At 49.9% G+C, this 21,403-nt stretch overlaps 1 protein-coding gene across 1 annotated transcript; it reads left to right on the top strand.

Moving 5' to 3' along the window:
* Positions 1 to 359: 359 nt before the first annotated feature.
* On the top strand, positions 360 to 5,077 carry LOC125751078 (protein sprouty homolog 4-like). Its single transcript, XM_049029589.1, has 2 exons — positions 360 to 509; positions 2,021 to 5,077. The coding sequence occupies exon 2, from the start codon at positions 2,038 to 2,040 to the stop codon at positions 2,899 to 2,901; it is 864 nt and encodes a 287-aa protein (XP_048885546.1). The 5' UTR covers positions 360 to 509; positions 2,021 to 2,037; the 3' UTR covers positions 2,902 to 5,077.
* Positions 5,078 to 21,403: the final 16,326 nt, after the last annotated feature.

Below are 21,403 nucleotides of genomic sequence, written 5' to 3' on the forward strand. Positions count from 1 at the left end.
TCAGTAAAATAAGAAGTGCAAACGAAATGCCCATATAAATCATGTTTTTAGGGCAAAAGCTCCTGCTGAAATAATTCAGTCTGCGGATGCATAAATAAAGAGGAAACGTGGCGTGAGGTACACGCTCATCCATTCATGTAATCCTCTCTAACGCTGCCCTTCAGAAGAAAACACCCCGATCCCTCCATTCATGAATTTCGGACATGGCGCTTGCGCAGTAGCGTTCCGATGCCTCCCATTCATAAAACGATAATCTGACCTGAAACGCTATGCCCGCCCATTCATTAAAAAAAAAATCCCCAGCGCATCTGCGCAGTGCGACCACCACCCTCCCATTCATAAAAGCCATTTCCCCCAGCAGTTGCAACATCGCAGCTCCAGCTTGTGTCCGTACTGCAGTACGGTTCAAGCCAGCGGAGACTTTGGAGTTTTTAACCTGGAGCGACAGCTTTGGAGTATCTATGCATCTGAACAAGTCGGAAAAGGAAATGCGCATTTTCCTGCTTCAGGTACGCACTCTGATCTGTATTTATGTTTTATGTTTTGTGTATTTTCTCGTTATTCATATATTGCTACCGAGCCACATTTATTTAGTCAGAGATACCAGCGTTTTACTTTGCAATACTCTTGATGTTCAGGTATCGCCGTGATTTGCACAGGTTTTGCCGAAATGGACGTAAGCACGGATCTCACTTTATGTGCGGTGCACTGGCTTTGGATAAAGTAGGCTTTCGTGAAAAACGGGGGCATGCGTATTTTCTAAATGTTAAACGGTGATAGCTTACAGTGGTTTTAATACCTTGGAGAACAATAAGATAAGACCTCACATTATGAAATCGCGGTACCAGCGTAATGTGCAGTCCACCGGTCACTGTTCACCTGTGATGATATTAAAGGGCTCTGGGTCTTTATAAGCCTGGGTAGGGTAACATCGTCATTTCTGTCTCACTGTCAAGCAGAGAATAGTTAACGAGACCAGGACTCTGATCTATTTCTGAGGCTACATATTGTAGAAGGACCGCTGTTAAATGTCAAACTGCAGATGTGTGCGAGTGTGTGTCCCTCCATAAGGAAAGGGACAAGATTCTAATTGGGTGTCTTTGTAGAGCAAAAATCAGCATAAATATATGCTGGATTTAATGGAATCCATTGACGTTTGTACGTATAATGTCAAGCATACTTTTTGCACTGTAATGACATTTCGGCTGATTTTGTCTTTGTTGGAGTGATTCATACAATAACCTGTAATATGAACAATGATTTAACTAAAGCTTCAGACCTGTATCGGTTAATATTGACTCCAAATAGTTATCTGCGTGCATAATTATATACTCAAGTAAGCTTTGGAAAGTAATATCAGAACGAGAGATCAAGGTATGATCCTTGCTGGATTTAAGACGGCAATAAATATGGGCAGAACTTCACATCTGGAATATATTTGATAAGTGATAAAATGCTGCCGATTATACATTTGAAGCACTATACCATGCAAACTGTTAGCAAAAGTCCAACGTGGATTCCGGTTATGGTAGTATAAAACGATTTTTTGACTTTATTGAAAAGCAATAAAATACACAATTTCCGCTCCGGACTCGCTGGAGACGCGCCAGTAAGACGGACACCTGCGGTGGATCAGCCTCGGTGGTATGACTGGGGAGCTTCGGCAAAGGCATTTGGCAGATCTGTCCTTGTTGAATCGCTGTGTACTGAGGATATTATTCTTACAGAAGACCAATACGAACATGTCACTTCGGATAATCCCATTGCCTTTATTATGACTTCATTTTTGTTTGGCTAGATGAAGATTCGGTTAACGTGTCTGAAACAACTAAATGTAAATTATCGAGAAGTGATAAACTTTCGCTGCCGTAGTCAAACCAATATCTACTACTACAGCTTAATGAGTATCAAAATCTTGATTATCATTAAAAATGAATTGTCCACCGATATCTTTAGACCCAGTACACCGTGTTTTGCGGTCTCCAACGCGGGTTGTAACGCAGCTGTCCTCTCCGTGCAGGATTAGCAGATGCTCACATGGAGTCAAGGGTCCCTCACCACATTCCCGGAGTCTCCACATCCGTCATGGTGCAGCCCCTGCTGAACGGCTACGGGCGGCTGCAGCCCCCACTCTCCATCTTCCCCATCGACCAGATTAAATCTACTCGCGTTGAGAACGACTATATTGACTGCCCCGCTGTGGTGTCACGACAGCCTCCTGGGCAGAAAGGGGCGAGGGCGCCGCCGGACTGCCTGCCGCGCTGTGAGCCCCGTGACGTCACGCACCCCTGGATCTCCTTTGGGGGCCGGCCAGGCTCCATCAGCAGCTGCAGCAGTGGTAGCACCTCCTCTGATCAGAGGCTGCTGGACCACGCCGCTCCTCCGCCCACAGCTGGGCCTGCCTCCGGCTCGCCCCGCTTCACCAGCCCGCAGCCCCCCAAGGCCACGGGGGTCGTGGACGGACACACGCCGCCCTGTCTCCACTGTGGCAGGTGCCGCTGCACGGAGTGCACCCTGCCCAGGACGCTGCCCTCCTGCTGGGTGTGCAACCAGGAATGTGTGTGCTCAGCCCAGACTGTGGTGGACGGCGCCACCTGTATGTGCCTCGTCAAAGGTGTCCTCTACCACTGCACTGATGATGAGGATGACGAGGGATCCTGCGCCGAGCGGCCCTGCGCCTGCTCCGGGTCCCACTGCTGCGTCCGCTGGACCTTCATGTCCGCCCTGTCTCTGGTACTGCCCTGCCTGCTTTGCTACCCGCCAGCCACTGGCTGTGCCAAGCTCTCGCAGAAGTGCTACGACCGTGCCAGCCGGCCCGGGTGCCGCTGCAGGCATCCGCCCGCCTGTAAGGGCACCGAGGAGGACGGCGTGGGGGGTGGTGTGGACAAGCGGCTCTCCTGATAGGCCGAACCCAGCCAGCTCCAGCCGTGGAGGCTCTAAGGAGATCAGCTGCAGGACGCAGTCTGCAGCTGAGATTATGGTACTTAAGAGGGTTTGTTGACCTTCTCCTCGTATGACTGAACTCTAGACGCCCTCCAACAGTGCATGGCGGTCAACGGTCAGCATGTGACCAAGATGGCAGTAACCTAGCGACGACAGCGAAGTCCCTGCAGTCTGTCACTCTGCTCTCTCCACAACGCTGCACTCTCTCTGCCTGCAGATGCGGTTGTTTTCATAGTCCAGCTAAATGTGTTAAAGGACCTTGCACAGAGCAGCCATGCTGGCTTGCTGGCTGGGGATTGGGCTGACTTCCATAGAGCAGACAACACAAACGGTACCAATTAACATTTGTCCACTCTGTACACCCCCGGTCCAAATGTTATTCTGATAATCCAGCTTCCCCTTTCAGAAGAGAGTTGAATTTCACATGAACAATGTAGGAGTGTTTATTGGCCTTTATTTGAATATAGAAAATGTTCTATGAGACACGGATATCTGATTCCAATTTAACACAGTTCAGCATGTCTGCGACGTTCAGTCGTGATGCACCTAGAACGTATGGTGAAGCAGGAACGCAAGTCGCTGTAGGGAAAGACCTCAGGGAGACCTCACTCACTTCCAGCACACGGAAAAATGTGTGCAGGCGCGCTGCTTTGCTACTCTTCCTGAGCAGATAACACGCCTTCACTCCCCCGTCGTTTCCAAGGGGGGGGGGGGACATGAGAATTGCAACATGTCAGCGGAAAATGCTGTGTTCATGGATTTCAAGCATCCGATTCAAGGAAAAAGGGGGGAAAAAAAACATAGCGAGACTTGCACAAGCCCTGTCGGTTGTTCTCTTTCTTTATGATCAAGCAAACCCTACATGTAAACATGGGGACAGTATTACAAAGGACCTCAGTTAACATCAGTCATTGATCTCCCCTTACGTTCATCACACGCCGTCTCTATTTTGAGCATAGTCTGCAATGTGCTGCTGTTGACCTCTTAATGTTGTAAAGGATATAGTCTTATTGTAAATACTTAAGGTTTTCCCATAAGATCTGTTTTAGTGATATTATGGTACTCCAGGGCTTCAGCCAAAGGAGTATAGAGTGCTATCTTAAATTTTATTTCTCTCTTTGTGTTGTGCACTCAAACTGACCGGAAGAGCTCGGGACACGGCATCCCTACCTTCATGCACAGAAGCTGTTCTCTCCGCCCCACCTTTGTCTGTGACTTATCCTGGTATTTGCTGCACAAATATGTAAACCTCTGTGTGCTCAGCTCACGAACGGCTGCCACCCATCGGGGTCGCCCTAAGGAAGATGACAAACGGACGGTCGTGGCAGTAGTGGGGGCCTGTTTCCATGTACATGTGGTGGCGCCGTCCTGTAGGAAAATCCTACGTGGTACTTGAGTACGGTCGAGGATAGGGAGCTCGATGGAGGACAGAGCAGTAGCCACCGATTTTTCTTTGAATACTTTTCTTGTTCATTAGAAATACCTCTCGTACATGCAATTGATGCCTCGTTGCAAAGACGGAGGCTACGCTCTGACTTGGTCAGATGGCTTTAGTTCCATTTGGTTCCATCAAACTTGACTCTTATTCCCCTTATTCCAAGACCAATTGACAAATACGAAAAAATAAATAAATTATGAAGATCCCAGATTCCCTGACTTTCAATGGGGGAAAAAGAGCTTTCATCCATTTTGGTAATGAAGAGCTGTTTCTTTCCCCACCTGGCCTGGTAAACGCACATGTGACCGCAAGCCCCACTGTAACTGTAGTCTTATTAATTGCCCAATTAACCAATTAACATTTTGCTCCCACGGAGACATTGCCTGAATCTGACGGTCATTCCATACTTGTCTGACATCATATCCTGTGGATAGTTATATAACCCCTAACCCTCTGTTCACACCGATGGCTTCATGTACACTCTCTGTGCCATTTAAATGTTGAGAAAATAATCTATATTAGTTTTTTTGTCACGTTTAAGAAACTCACAATTTCCCTTTATAGAAATATTTATTTTGAAGTTCTATTTTATATAGTATTTATTTTAATTGCTTTTTTGTTTGTGATGAAGAGTTTTAAAAGCCTTGTCAAAACAGAATGTACATTGAAATTAAATATATATATTGTTAAACATAACCTTGTGTTGTCCTTAAAGTAAGTGATGTCTGTCCAAACCATGACTCTTTTTAAGTACTAAGTGATTGGTGTGGGTGCCCTAACTGGTATTTTCCGTATTTGCCTTAAACAGCAGGCCGGAGAATGCATTCCCTACTCTGGCAATTGTAATGAGAGACAAATCGCAAAAACCTACAACAGCTCTTGGCAGAAAAGGCAGGTGCTGGAGTTTTTCACGTGGACGACAGGCTCCCGCTTGTCTTTCCGTATTAATTACAGGGAAACCTTGTGCTATGGTGTGTGTGCGGACCACCTGAATTCGCCTGAGGTTACAACACGCATTGTGCCGCTCAGAGTGAACCCCTTTGGTTCAGCCTGGTATAGCAACAGTGAATGTTGCTCCTATACTTCCTTCTTCCTGCGACACATGGGACAGGGACTGCGGAGACGGCACCGAGCTCTCTGCTTTACATCAAGAGCAAATCGAAATCCCAAGAAGAACTATGGCCTTCAGGATGGTGTTTGCACCCGGTGGACTTTCCGGCAGAGCGCTGGACTGGCCGACTCCTGCGTGCTGAGGGATCAGCTGGACCTCTGACTGTTTTATGCTTTTTTTTTGTGTGTCCTCTGGAGCTCCAGCCCAGTTTCATTAATAGTTTGAGACGTTTATGGTGAGAATGAGAGTGTGGCTATGGCGGCGTCCCCCCCCCCCCCCCCCAGCCCTCGAAGATCCACAGAGACCTCTGGCTGCTTCGCTGCCAGCAGAAGCGTAGCTCTGCCACTCTCCAGAGGAATGTAAGGTGTCCCAGTGAAACGGCCACCAGGACAAAAGGAAGGCAGACGAATCCCCTGGGCAGTGCATGAAAATGCACACCTTCAGTGCCGCTACTTCCTCACGCCGTAAACATAGTTCGCTTAGCCGGTGTGTTCAAGTCGGTGTGTCTGAGGGAGAAGAGCAGTGGGCGGCAGCTGCCTGTTTTTATGTCTTTTGAGGAACATTCTTCTGATCTTCAGTGGCTCCCCCTCCTTTTCTCACAACCACCTGGCCCAACCTGTGCTAGTCACGCAGGGGTGAGCGAGAGGTGAGAATCCATCTGTATCTGACGATGACTGAGCTGCTGGTCTCACTTCCTTTCCAAGCTTCCTCCCTTGCCTTTGGCTCTGAGACCTCCTCCCTGTCCGTCCGTCCGTCATTCCGCTCAGCAGAACCCTCTCACACGCACACGCCAGCACACATATCCCATGACGGCAAAGTCACATTGACCTCCTGCCAGCAGCACGGCCCAGAAAGCGCTTCAGCGGAGGACAGACTCGCACTGCTCACGATCGAGCCCGTAGATTTCGATTTTCTGGGCTCTGAAAAGCCAGAAAGCTGGACCGTGGTTTGTAACCCTCCCCCTATTTCATGGCAGAAGATCCCGCAGGGCTTGTAAGGCCGGATAATATGCAACTTGACCTTTTTAAAGCGAATATGTCTTTAAAAGCACAATATGGATAAATCTTGATTTTCAAAGTAATCAGTAGCAGGAGTCTTACTGCCAGTTTGCTCCGTCTGTTTCAGGACAGCAAAGTGTCTCAGTCCTGTATCCCAAACTCAAACATTAACCCTGGAAAACAGAATAAAAGCTCACAAGCAGCTTAGATAAGAAGAAAATAAATCATATATTTTGAATATGATGAATTTATATTAATACATCTAGCCTGAAGAATTCTGAAAGTCAGCCCGTCCACCTTGACGTCGCTGGTGAGAGCCCAGTTCTTTCTGAAATTTCTTTAGGGCTCCACAGTTTGGGTCCTCGCTGACGGGCCGGACTCCTGGCACGTGGTGAATCCCTTGTGCTTAAGCCCCGCAAATCTCTGCACCTGGATCCCATTTGGGCCAGCAGCGCTGGGAGCAAAGCACTGCTCTGCTAACGCAGCAAACATCTGCGTCTCTGACAACTGGATGGGGGTCCGGAGATAGAGAGAGAGTATTGGGAGGGGGACGGCGAGTCAAGCCTGAGTCTCCAGGCCCAACTGAACCAACCAGAATCATTCATTCTCCATGCTCCATGACACCTGACCAGCTGTGGGTCTGAAACAAAAGAGCTACTGTCCTGCCCCAGTGCCCCCCCCCCCCCCGCCCCACACCCCCTCCTAAGCTGTTCCTGCATTTCTTATCTGCCCTTTGTCGCCCCTCTGTTTAAGAAGCTTTTTCTTTACGCTAAATATTTCTGTAATTGTCTCTGACTGGACCTGTACTGGCCCCACGATGTGGCACTGCATGGCTCGCCGGACAGCTGCTTCTCAGCCAGGCTCTCAGGTTCTAACGTTTTCCATTGGGCTGGCCGATATCATATCGATATTATATCGTGCTTGAGCAATAATCACCAGGGGTTCAGATGAGGGGTGAAGCATTTGGCTGGGCGCCATCTTTTCTGTACTATATGAACATTTATTTACACCCAGAATTTAAGCAAATTATGAATCTGTATAAACATGGCATATCTTTATGTTTATTAAATTCGGTTAGCGAATCACACCACATAATACTGTTTTGGTATACTATGGTTTGGTATACTTCAGTGTGATATGCACTCTAGCGGGGCACACCACATAATACTGTTTTGGTATACTATGGTTTGGTATACTTCAGTGTGATATGCACTGAAATGGTGGTGAAGAAAGGAATAGCTCAGCAGCCATGACATGTTTTAAAAGATGAGATCTTGTGCATGAACAAGTTAAACAAAGCGTTGGTTATGTGGCGGTACTTTTTGCAGTTTAAAGTCCGACACATTTATTAAATATAAGGATATGCTGAATTTATACTGATTACTTACCTTTGAGCATCGGAAAATGCCTCATTAATATTTTAGGTATACGAGGTAGTACTAATCTGCTTAAGAAATTGTGGGCTTAAAAAAAGTCGCCTGGTGATTACTGCTCATGTGCGATATAACATCGACGTGAAAACGCCCAGCCCTGGTTTCCCAGGTTGGGCTGGGGAGCTCAACGGCGCCCCCCTCACACGTCACCTGAAACTGTGCTTAGAGGGGTGGCCTCTAAACCAGCAGCCCTGTCAGCTCAGTTTCCCCCAACTTCCTTACAAAAACACAGTTTACAACAACTACTTCCTGTCATCCATGGCACAGAAAGCTACTCTTACCAAGCCGATTCTTTGGGAAAACGGCTTCCGTGCTCCTTTTCACTCCTACCTATAGCAGGAGGCTTCTGGGGCATCAGATAACATTTCAGAGTCAACCAACTACAGCCAAAGTGGGATTTCTGTCTTATCTGAATGACTCGCTAAAGACCCATTCATCTTAATGCACATGGTCCTGGCCCCTCGCCCTCGCTCAGCCGAGATCCAGCTATTGCCCCTTTCAGATGGGCTGATGCAGCTGATATGTATTTATACCCAGGTTTGCTGAGGCGGGAATGTGCTTCCACATTCCTGTCAAATCCCTTCCTGTCCTCGCATTCCATTGACACGTACGGCGGCTCCGCACAAGGCGATTATTCACTCTGTAACTGCGGCTGAAAGTGCCTTTTTTTCTTTCTTCTTCGTCTGTAAATACTGGTAAACACTGACGGAGGAGGAGGGACGGGAGGCTTAAGGCGGGGGCAAGACAGAGAAGCACTCTGAAGTGAAACGTGGAGAAGCTTCTATCAAGCATCCGACCACCGGAGGGTGGCCTGAGAGTCCCTGGGGAAACGCCGAGGACGATGGCTAGTGGCGAGCAGACACATTATCATCATCTGGGAACAAAGTCCTCCGTGTCTCTAAGAGCAGAAAGGTGGTGTAGCGAGACTCTATCGGGGCTGTTTTCCTTGACCACTTTCTGTCCTCTTTGCTGAACTTCCCACAGAAAACGCCAGAGCTGCGTTGCCTGGAAACGGGGGCCGTTTGTAATGGGTACAAAGGTGACAATTCTGAAGCTGAGTGCGTCGCATGCTTGCCGCTCCAGGACAAATCCGGGTCAGTTAAATCTTCCCAGCCAGCAAGGTTGAGCTTCTAAAAACTCCTTAGAACTGGCACATGCGTCACATCGGCCGGCGCTGACCACCTATTTCAGGGATGCGGAGTCTGAACAGACGCTCTTCCAGCCTGGAGGGGTGGCGTCAGTGAAACGGGACGCCATCGTTATGTAAGGGGGCAGGAAGTGGCTCAAACAAAGCCCCCGCACTCCCAGGACCTGCAGATAAAGGTGTCCTGTGTTCTGCCTGCCTGCGAGTCACAATGACGCTTTGTTACCATAATCAGGAAATGTGACAAGCTGCACTTTCCAGTGTGGGCGCCAGCCAGCAAACAGCCCGTCTGATTGGCTAATTACACAGGGCAGAATATCCCAAGCCTCTGCTCTCACGCGTTCTGCGTACAGTGGGGTCTGCCGCATCCCCCAGCTGCTCCACTCGGTGATAGAGCGTAACCTTGGGCACGGGGGGCCGCTGGGAGCCTGTTGCTATGGATACCTTTGCTTCCGCACAGTTTTGGCTGCGGGGACCTGAAGGCTCGAGCCACACAGACAAATTGCCCGGCGCCAGCGTGAGAGAATTTGGTGAAATCCAATTTGTCTCTTACAGGCCGCTGTCATGGCACTTTGTCTCTGGGAATCTGCTCCTCCAGGCAGCGACTGACCTCACAGAGCCGCTCATAATCTACTTAAAAACGTCCGTCTTACTTAAAGGTTCTGCATGACACACTGCCCTGTCTCCGTTGTTTGTTTCGCAAATAAGAAAATACTGACTTTGCTTTGAGCCAGAACAAAACTGCACAGGACGGACCTTTGACTGGGTCTCACGCTTACTTAGGAAATCTCCTCCCTGTTGGAGCCCCACCCCCCCACCCCCATCCCCAGTGCTCTCATGGAGTCCCTGTGATATCTGTCCTTACATCACTGCCAGTGATGCATGTGCTGATGCTCACCTCCCTACTGCTTTTGCTGCTGACCGACCCTTTACCCAGGGATGCAGTGTGGGGCATGGAGACCCTGGCAGATTTGGGGGGGCCAACACTTTACAAGAGCCCTTTAATATGTAAAATTGGACGCAAAATTTGGGGGGAGGGGTCCACGGTCACATTTCAAGGGGCCCGGAATTGCTAGTTACGCCCCTACCAGTGCTACAGTGTTTGAGACAGAAAAGGAAACAGCCACATCGACCATCAAATAAGCAATAAGCACTCAGAAGAGAGCTGTGGTGGGAATAAAAATTAAAAAAAGGAAAATAGAGTTCTCCCCCTCCCCCCTCCCAGAGCAGTTGGGGGCTGGGGGGGGTACGTAGAATGAGAAGGTTTAATAAGGTCCAGCTCATTTGCACAGGATTTCCTCTCCCTGCGAGGGGCTGATCGATAGCCTCCTTCCTGTCGGCTGATTAGAATGGGGCCCCCCCAGGAGGCAGGAGATGCTGCGAAGGAAGCCCCCGTCCTCCTCTCTGCCCAGGGCGGCGCACAGCAGCTCCCAGGAAGCACCTGGCAGAGCAGGCCCAGCCACACAAAGACAGCTCTATGAGGCACCGTGCTCTCTCCAGGACACCCCGCCGTAAGCGGTCCACCCAGCGGCTCATGTAGGCCAGCCCCCCGCACGCCTTTCCAGGCTGTGGCCGTCTTAAACAATGTGTTCCGACATTGTATTAAACAATGTCGGAAGCCTCTTTTAAGGCCAAATCAGCAGACGTCAGCAGTCACCATAGTCTATGACTGTTTGATTTATAAGGGAAGAGTTTATAGGGCATTTGGGAACAAGCCTGCTGTAGGTGAGCCCCCTCCTCAGAAGCAGAATGGGCCCATCTGATCTCTGCCCCCCCCCCCCCCCCATGTTTGTATCAGTTAATGTGCTCAGCAGAAGGAGCTGATTTGCAGTACAGGGTTGTCCCTCTGTCGTTGTAATGGGGGCCCCTAATACCGAACAGTTTGAAGGAATTTCCATCCCGCGATGGCCCTCTTCCCTGTGTGGTTCCTGTTTCAGGTTTCAGGGACATTCCTCATCCATACAGTCTCCACCCAACCCCTACCCATCTGTCGTCTGGGTTGCTGCCCCAGCTGTCCTCTCTTCTGTCACCAGCAGGGCAAAATCAGTCAATTTGTCCTATGGGGGCGGGACCTATGGGCCTATGGTCACACCCACAGTCACAGAACCAGGGTGAACATTTATTCAGTAGGGGGGCGGGGCCTATGCTCACACCCACACTCACCCCCACCCATGATCAGCTATAAAGACTCCTAGCATTGACTTTCGTGCTCAGTCGTAAAGACTCCCAGCAGTGACTCACATACTCAGCTGTAATGACTCCTAGCAGTGACTTTCGTGCTCAGTCGTAAAGACTCCCAGCAGTGAGACACATGATCAGTTGTAAAGACTCCCAGCAGTGACTCACATACTCAGCTGTAAAGACTCCCAGCAGTGACTCGCATACTCAGCTGTAATGACTCCCAGCAGTGACTCGCATGATCAGCCATAAAGACTCCCAGCAGCTGACAGTACCCATTGCTTCCCTCCGGGAGAAATGTGAGCCAGATGAAGGAATGGAAATGAGCAGTGCTTCAGACAGGAAGCTCACTCTGCATGGAGACACTCGGTGTTTGGACGTCTTTAGCGGAGGCGTAAACAGCATGATTGCTAATAGGGGTGTTTTTTTTCCTAAAAGATGGCCGTTTGCCACGTGACTGCGGCCACACAGCCGTTACTTATCTCGGAAACACGGACACCATGTTGAAAGCTGCTGTCATAAACATCCAGGAACATACATGTACATTCATGTTTAACTGACCCTAAACCCCTAAACTCCTGTTTGTCCGATCGGTGTGGCCCTGCCTCCCTGGGGCCACCACATGTGAGTTAGTGATTAGCAAGGCCCCTGCGCCTTATCCAGGAAAGCTGGGTCCCGCTATATCTGTGGCTCTGGTCATTTTGGGGTCACCCACACACCACCTGGGGATGGACAAACGGGGTCCGATAGAGTCTCATGGAGTTTGTATGTGCAAGCTCATGACAAGCAGACAAGGGAGCCAGGCTGGGGGGGGGGGCGGGGAGCATTCCTGCCTATACCCCCCAACACCCCCCATCACCAAAGGGACATCATCATCTTGACACCTGCTCCCCTTGTACTAACAGAGCAGACCAGAAGGTAGACCTGGCTGTGAAGGCTCTCCATGATGCATGTGGATGGTCATGGGGAGGGTAGAGATGGGGGGGCGTGACAGCTGTGGCAGCCGTGTGGAGCGGGGTGACTGAACAGGCGGGTCACCTACCGAAATGCTGAGGTGTAACGAGAAGAGAAGAAGGACAAGGAAACGGGGGGGGCTGACCAGCATCGGGCTGCCGCTGCTGAGAATTTAATTGGCCATTTGCACAAAAAGAGAAAATGCAGAAATGTTGGTCCCAGCAGGCAGATGTGAGCGAGCCCATAATGACGGGTCACAGGCGGCCGGCCGGCTGTTTACAAACCCTCAGTTGTACTCTTTTCATTTGGGGCTGGGAGCCGCAGCGAGCGCACAGAGCTTTGTTTATTTGTGGGCTGCATGTGGGACACAGGAAGTCCCGGGGTCTGGCCTCTCGCTCTTTGTTAGGGCGCAGAGGAAGCGTCTTGCCCCACCAGCAGCGGGATGGAGCCTGCATGCAGGCGGCCACCTTAACCCTCCACTGTCCTCTGAAGCAGCCGGCACATCGCGTCGTAGCGTCCCACAGAGCGCCGCCCTGCTGGCAGCCGGGGCTCACTTCAGCCGATGCCCTGTTACTGGTGACAGCTATAAATCAGAAATGTCCACTGGAGAGGCTCACACCTGTCATCAGGTACTGAGCTGGGATGCTCACTTCTAGTATGTAACCATGTCTTCTCGCTGTCTTCTCGATTTTCTTTTTTTGAGGGGGGGGAGTCAATACACCCTCCCATTCCTCTTCCTGCCATCGCTTTCTCCAGCAATTTGTCATCCTACCACATCCAGTTCCCTTGGTTCCGGCGCCTGGCTTGGCGGACTGGCCGCTGTCCCTGCCAGCATGCTCTCATATGGTTTTAACTGAGTGCTTCCCAAACGTATCAGTGTCGTCTGGCTGGAAGGGGGCCGCCGCGTGTCTGGTTTTCTGGGGGGCACAGTGGATCGCTAACGGCTCTCGGAGATCTGCGAAATGCAACCCCCCCCCCACACACACACACACCTTCAGGAGTCTTTATTCAGCGATCCGCAGCGTGACCTCGTATCAGGGCTGGGGGGGGCAAACGGCGCCCACGAGTGCAGCAGGAGCCTGGACTTCCTGGCCTTCAGAGCATGACTTCCTGTAGCCCAGCAGAGCGCGTATGTCAACAAATGAAGGCTTTTGAAAATGACCGCTGAGTCATTTCAGCAGCTGTGGAAAGTCATTTCTACCCGCAGGCTTCTTTTTGGTCAGAAGCTGACTGGTGCACAGCATAGAAGAACATGATGGGAAGCGAGCCGGAGCAATCGGAGAGAGTGATGAATGTGATTCTGCTTCTGCTGATGTACGTTAATACGAGCGGCTCGAACATTTCCATGGGTGGTCAGGTCAGCAAAGCAGTCGCTTTAACTGGGGAACACGCTAACCACTGGTGTATGGTGTGCTTTGTGGACTGGGAACTGCAGAAAACCTAATAGGTCACACCACTGGCCCTGCTGTGAGGTGAGTCAGGAGAGGTCTGCAGTGGGAAGGGCACCATCAGACCACATTCTCCACGCAACATCAGCCTGTAATTGCAACTGCAGCAACAAAGCGCCATTAGATCCCTGATCAACACCTCCAGCGTTAACACAGTCAGCTGACGTGCTGGAGAGGAGTGCGGGTGGGACAGTACGGACTTGCCAGCGTTCGGTGGAGACCGAGGCTCGTGCTCCTGCTTCGCAAACCACACAGCGAGAAGTTAAACAAGCAACGTGACCCCTGATCCTTTTTAAAAAGCCGACATGGGGAATAGCATAAATCCAGCACTAGCGTGTCGACTTTATGGGCACCTAATGAAGTCAGCAGCAAGTGGCCGACCCTGTAGCACAGCCTGTTTAAGTGTAACCCTGCTTGCTTGCCTATCGCCTCCCACATGGGGGGGTGCACAGCTTTAGGGAGGTGGACAGGCCTCAGGTCTGGAGTACATCTTGCTCTTCTGCTTTATGGGCTGAACCCACTTAGGACTGTTTTCAGATGCGCCCCACCGCAGGCTGGAGCACACGTCTTCTGAAATTAGTCCAACTCCATCAATGACACTGATCCGATGTGAAGTTAATGGCCCAGCCCGGTGTGGGAAGCGCATTGGAGGCTGCTGGAGTAAATCACAGCAATAAGGCTGTTTTCTGTATGTGCAGCCTGTCAGATCATAACAAGTTCTGTCAATGTGGGGGGTGCGCAGTGCCCAGGGGGTCTCAGACACGTCCTTCTGGATTAAGTTTAGTTGCTTAACTTATCCAGAGTGACTGAACTTTGGCTATGTTCACGTTACAGGTCTCTTTGTTCAATTCTGACTTCTTGCTTAGATCAGATTTGCCTTTTTTGATGGTCCACATTCATAATTACAAGTGATCGGTATCTAACTGCAATGGGAAATGCATCTGTCCTCGGAAACGACACACACATTGATGTCGTCTACGTCACCGATAATAAACACTGAGTGCATGCGTATAGGCAGAAGTCCACAAGAATGCTGATCCAACTTCACGTTCAAGTCACGTGGCCAAGAATCGGTACATATCCTACGTAGGATCACACATGAAAGTGACTTACATCTGATTTGAACAGACTGGATTGCTCTCTCAAGAGTGGGGGGGCCCTGAACTGGCTACCGGGGTATGACTATGGGCGTGTCGTGGGTCAGAGATGCCTTCATCTCAGCTTTGAGGTCAGTGGAGTTGATCTGTAGCACTTGTGGACTTCTATCACTAGAGCCCAATCAGAGGCCAGGTGAAGGTCTGGTATGGGATCCTGAGTAATGTCCTTGTTAAAACAGCCCCTCCCTTGGGAAGACTCCGTCCCTGCAGAGACGAGAAAGTTAGATCGAGTTCAGCTTGTTTTGAATCTTCGGCAGGAATTCTTCACTGACCTGTTTCATCATATCCTCGCCGATAACATCCTCTCTCCCGGATAAATAAAATGAGCGGTTGCATTTGCCAGAGGATAAATGCCTCCGTCCCTTGGCTGAGGTGAGCACTCAACTATGCCGGAGTCCCCGCTGCTTGTGACGGAATGGGCCAGGCTGAGCGCTTCCAGAAAATTCCGTGTTTGTTTTTGTTAAGATGACAGCAGGAAGGAGAGGAAATAAGTAGGCAGGGAGATCGGGCCGGATGTTGAGCAACACAACAGTGTGAGCAGACGCTGAGTCTTTACGGACCCCCACATGACAAGGAACCATGAGCTGGGGTCTGCAGATGAATACAGACAAACACGACAGAAAGATAATGCTCCCTCATATCCTGCCACTCCCACGTCGACGGCAGTTAGCCCCCATTTCCATGCATGAAAACCCCCACAGGAGGAGTGTCCAGCGGTCAGGCCTCCCGAGCTCAGGAGCAGATGGGAGAGTTAAAAGAGAGCAGGATGAGATAGTGGGAGGTGAGAGGAAGCGAAGGAGCCTCCGTTTGTTTGGCATGAAGCCAATTTAAACAGGAACACACAGGTAACTCGACACAGCGCAAATATGCGACATTCGAACAGATTGCATGTTTTATATGGTAAAAGTGAAGTCATTTATGTTTCCACACTACTGTGATTACCCGCTGAAGGCCTTTCAGCTTAAGGGGAGGGCATTCTGAAACTGTAAACATCAAAAAAAGAAACAGCATTTTCTGAGGTACAAAAACCAGATGTTCAATTACTACAAAGTAAACTGCAGCCAGCTGAATTGGGAGAAGGGACTCTGAAGGAGGAGACTCTGAGAGAGGAGACTCTGAGAGAGGGGATTCTGAGAGAGGGGACCCTGAGAGAAGGGATTCTGAGGGAGGGGACTCTGAGAGAGGGGACCCTAAGAGAGGGGACTCCAGGAGAAATAGATGTTTGCAAATCTGCTGTTTTTCTCCTGCTTTGCTATAACATTGGCAATGGGTCGTCTGCTCTGGCCTCAAAGCGAAGGTGGTGACAGTAGCCAGCCAAGCACAGCAGAGCCCTCCCCTCATCCCCTGACACCCGCCGACCTCGAGCCCTCATTCCTGCCCAGGCGGAACAGAGCTGTAGCGAAGTACAGGCCTCATTCCAAACCAGGGAATGAAGGAAGGAAAAAAGTGGAGAGGATGTTTGCAAAGGCCACTCTGAGCGCAGCAGGAGTCCAGCTATTTATAAAGGCACAGATCCGTCAGTAAAATTAATAAATGCTCACAATTGAAGGCATCCTGTTATTTTGTGGCCAGGATTGAGGAAGTTATTTTGTGGTACACTGATAATTTTGGTCAGAACACCAGGCTATAAATACCGCCAGTTCTGGGCCCCGACTCAACCGCCAAATGACAAACTTGTTTAGGAATCAACAGATGAAAAAAAAAAGACTTTGGGGGGGGTTTCTGTAAGTAAACAGTGTTTAACCCCTTCACAACCCACACCGCTCCGCTCGCTGTCATGCTCCATTGGAACTGTCCACTGATGTGTCAAGTCCCAGCAGAGGAGACATGCATCAGTGTCTGAGGGAGACACACGTGAACGGAAACTCAGAGTTACTGTGGAGACATTTAACGATGGCTGCATGATTAAAGCACGAACAGCAGGAGCTGAGCTCTGCTGGGAGACGGGAGGAGAGCGTGGCTCCTCTCTCGCTGCGATGACATCACTCTGAATCACAGAGTCGAAGATGCAGCTTCCTGTCACCGGCTGATTCATCGCTCACGTGACCGTGCCCCGGCCTGTAGGGGGCGCGGGGCATGGAGTCCATGTGTTGATCCAGCGTAACCATCGGATATGTGTCACACGTGTTTGGGGGAGGGCTTTGAGGATAAAACCAAAGGAAGCTGCAGGAACACAGACAAAGCAGATAGAAGCTCGAACCTCGACGGGGCTGCGTCCTTGTGCCCTCGAGCAGGAGGCCTGAGCTGAACTAGTTTAAAAAATGTGATCTCGCAGAGGGTTAAAAAAATGGTTGTAAACTACTTTGGAGAAAAGCGCTCGCTTAGCAAGTACAGAACCCCAGGGGTGTCATACAACATGCCTGCACTCTGCTTTGCCTTTAAATAACATTCGGAAGCAAAAATAAATGCATCCAGTAAATAATGTAGGCTTGGCTAAAATGTTCCTGTCCGGAAGGCCACTTCTGTTTATACAGGCAGCAGGAGCCCCCGTGACCCCCGGCTGGTTGCCAAGGGATACCAACTGGAACCAGTCAAGCTCTTTAACCTTCATTTACGGTCGTTAAGGTGGAGGAAGGTGCCGGAAGGGATTCCTGTTGGATCTGTCTTGTTGTTAACTTTACAACCACCCTTTATTTACTGATCAGTCAGGGCAAAATGAATAAGCCCCCCCCCCTCCCCCCCCCCCCCCCGCTCGTTAAAGGGCCTGGTTCAGACGAGGCTGACAGTGGAGATGCATTTCGGAGACGGGCGATCAATCAGCAACCACTTCGACAAGCGTGTCACATCCTGTGGGCCTTTCGGACACCCCCAGGAACGTCCCCATTGGTCTCTCACCAACCGTCTCCTACGCTTCTAATTTCACAGGCAAAACTGGTTAATGGTAACCAAGCTCATGGAGATACATGTTCACTGTGTTTTTAGTTACATGTACAGTAACACGCATGAGTGCTTTTTCTCAATAGCGGCACCCATCCCCGACCATACAAATGGTCTAAATCATGTGACCTAAAAGCTCCCATATTAGAGGTGGGCGAGGTAGGGCACCCAACGCAGGGCAGGATAAGACTGCATTAACAGACCCCAACAAGGCCCAGTCCACCACGGCCGCTAGATTGATGTCGTATTATGAATAGGAGTGAGGCTAGAACATTCATCTTCATTTTAGGCCTCCCGTATGCACTGAGAGGGGTGATTGCTCTTAATGAAAGGACAGTGCTGGTCGGACCTCTTCTCTGCCCATTCTGCTGCAGAGAAAATGTGATTGGGGTTTGTGGGATGGAAAGTGTACACCCGGCCCTCCTTAGTGAGTGGCACTGAGCCCCCAGGGCCAGGTGTAGGGAGAGGACTGGGTGCACGGCCCCAAACACAAGGCCTATTCAAAGCTTAGTTTTCCCCACTGTGCTCCGGATCTGCTCAGTGGGATGTCCCCCCCTCCCACACCCTAGCCTTTCACCTCTGCGACTCACCCTACATGTCTGGATTTCCTGTGAGGCTCACCTGTGCCTACATCCACCCTGAGATGTCGATGGGCGTTTGGAGAGCCAGTGACAGAGAGCACAAACGAATAGGGGCTGCCGCTGATTCCATAGGCCTGTATTTAGGAGAGGATTAGCTGCCTCAGACACTCGGATGGGGGCTCCTGGTGTTTAATAGGCAGATCTCCCCCACCACCAGACTTGTGGACCATCTTAGAAAGGCCGACAACCATGAAGGTTGAGTCCCTCCCCCTAGCCCCCAGGTATGAGCAGCCACGCACTCCTTGGCTTAGAGGAAGGACAGAGTGTGCAAACGATGTGTTTGTTCAAAGATCTACTCGCTCATCTCAGTGCTGTGTACCAACGTAGACTTGCTGTTATCTCGGCAAATGGATTACTGCTCGTCTAGCAATTCGTTATCAGCGTCAGGATGGTGGGAAGTGGCCTTACAGGAAACCCATAATGAACACCCCCACCCTGCGCTCACAGAGAGACGCTGGACAAACTCAATTTGCAGAAAAATAGCATTTAAAGTCCAAACCACTATCTATTTAAGCTTGATTACGATTTCTGTTTGGCCACCAGTAGGAACAACTGGACCATAAGATCAATATGCTCTTGGCAACTGTTAAACATTGGGTCACTATTAGAGGATAAAAGTTACGGCCACTAGGGGGCAGTGTGAGGTCTCACTCGTTTCCAGTCTCACTTGTTTGTATGAGGTTATGGCATGGAACGTTTTACGCTCGCTGTCTCCATAGCGAGCTGCTGATCCTGTGATACTGCGGCAGCGTTTTCTATATTCTACCTACTGCTCCACTTCATACTGGTACTTTGCTCTGCCACACATCACTGTACTACCTCATGTTGAATGTTCCATTATGTTAAGTGTCTCACAGTAACTATTATTTTGTACTTAGTAGGGTTACCATATGTCTGGGTTTCTTACTATTGCACCTGCATGATCACAATATGTTTTTTGTTTTTTTGTGACAAAAATTTATATTTATAAAACAGAACGCGGTTCCAATACATTTTTCACAAAATCGTCTATAAATGATTTATCAGCATGGAAGGAAATGATTATGGTTGGTTTAGAGAGCGCATGCAGAGCTCGTGCAAAAGCAGCAGCGGTAAACTTTAAACATATATGAGAGATTCATCAAAAGGAACAATTTTTGAAATTGCAAACCTTGCTAAGTTTTGTTTCATATGACAGAATATAAATGTTTTGGCTAAATGAACCCCCCACTCTGCAAATTTTATTACCAAGATTTCTAAATACTAAAACTTTATTGAAAAATAACATGTGATGTATCCGAGTGATGTATATAACATGCGATGTCAGTATTAATATCGCACATTGCCTAGCCCTACTTAGTATATTTTGTAATGTAAAGTTGCATTGTCTTGTTGTCTGTAGTCTGTGGAGAGGACATCCAAATACATACTTTGTACATATGATACTGCTTTCTTAGTTCAGACTGAATTAGGAAGCAGAAGAAATTTAAACTCAAAAATGTAAATATATAAACACACAGTCCCATACCAAAATTTGACCATACTGCCCCCCAAGATTTTTGGTGGTACTGCATCTCACATATGGATAGCATTAATTCCACACGTAGGCGGACAAACTATGCATGGGTTGAACCCAGGATACGTGTGGCAGCCATGATGCATAAACAGACACGTTACGAACGCCAAATATAAAGGTGCCCTAAGAAGAACAAAGGTTTACTCTAGCTCGCTATTTTGTTTTTTATTCATGTCTCTATAAGGTATGAAGAGGTTGTGAGGATCTCAGACTCTGTTGATGACTGGACCGCACCATGTGTGAGGGGTCCTTGCTGGCGGAAGACTGGACCGCACGATGTGTGAGGGGTTCTTTCTGGCGGAAGACTGGACCGCACGATGTGTGAGGGGTTTTTTCTGGCGGAAGACTGGACCGCACGATGTGTGAGGGGTTCTTTCTGGCGGAAGACTGGACCGCACGATGTGTGAGGGGTTCTTTCTGGCGAAAGACTGGGCCGTACGATGTGTGAGGGGTTCTTTCTGGCGGAAGACTGGACCGCACCATGTATGAGGGGTTCTTTCTGGCGAAAGACTGGACCGTACGATGTGTGAGGGGTTCTTTCTGGCGGAAGACTGGACCGCACCATGTATGAGGGGTTCTTTCTGGTGGAAGACTGGACCGTACGATGTGTGAGGGGTTCTTTCTGGCGGAAGACTGGACCGCACCATGTATGAGGGGTTCTTTCTGGCGGAAGACTGGACCGTACGATGTGTGAGGGGTTCTTTCTGGCGGAAGACTGGACCGCACGATGTGTGAGGGGTTCTTTCTGGCGGAAGACTGGACCGTACGATGTGTGAGGGGTTCTTTCTGGCGGAAGACTGGACCGCACCATGTGTGAGGGGTTCTTTCTGGCGGAAGACTGGACCGCACCATGTGTGAGGGGTTCTTTCTGGCGGAAGACTGGACCGCACCATGTGTGAGGGGTTCTTTCTGGCGGAAGACTGGACCACACCATGTATGAGGGGTTCTTTCTGGCGGAAGACTGGACCGCACCATGTGTGAGGGGTTCTTTCTGGCGGAAGACTGGACCGCACCATGTGTGAGGGGTTCTTTCTGGCGGAAGACTGGACCGCACCATGTGTGAGGGGTTCTTTCTGGCGGAAGACTGGACCGCACCATGTGTGAGGGGTTCTTTCTGGCGGAAGACTGGACCGCACCATGTGTGAGGGGTTCTTTCTGGCGGAAGACTGGACCGCACGATGTGTGAGGGGTTCTTTCTGGCGGAAGACTGGACCGCACCATGTATGAGGGGTTCTTTCTGGCGGAAGACTGGACCGCACCATGTGTGAGGGGTTCTTTCTGGCGGAAGACTGGACCGCACGATGTGTGAGGGGTTCTTTCTGGCGGAAGACTGGACCGCACCATGTGTGAGGGGTTCTTTCTGGCGGAAGACTGGACCGCACCATGTATGAGGGGTTCTTTCTGGCGGAAGACTGGACCGCACCATGTATGAGGGGTTCTTTCTGGCGGAAGACTGGACCGCACCATGTATGAGGGGTTCTTTCTGGCGGAAGACTGGACCGCACCATGTATGAGGGGTTCTTTCT

This window comes from Brienomyrus brachyistius, chromosome 10, assembly GCF_023856365.1.
Source record: "Brienomyrus brachyistius isolate T26 chromosome 10, BBRACH_0.4, whole genome shotgun sequence".
Lineage (NCBI taxonomy): Eukaryota > Metazoa > Chordata > Actinopteri > Osteoglossiformes > Mormyridae > Brienomyrus > Brienomyrus brachyistius.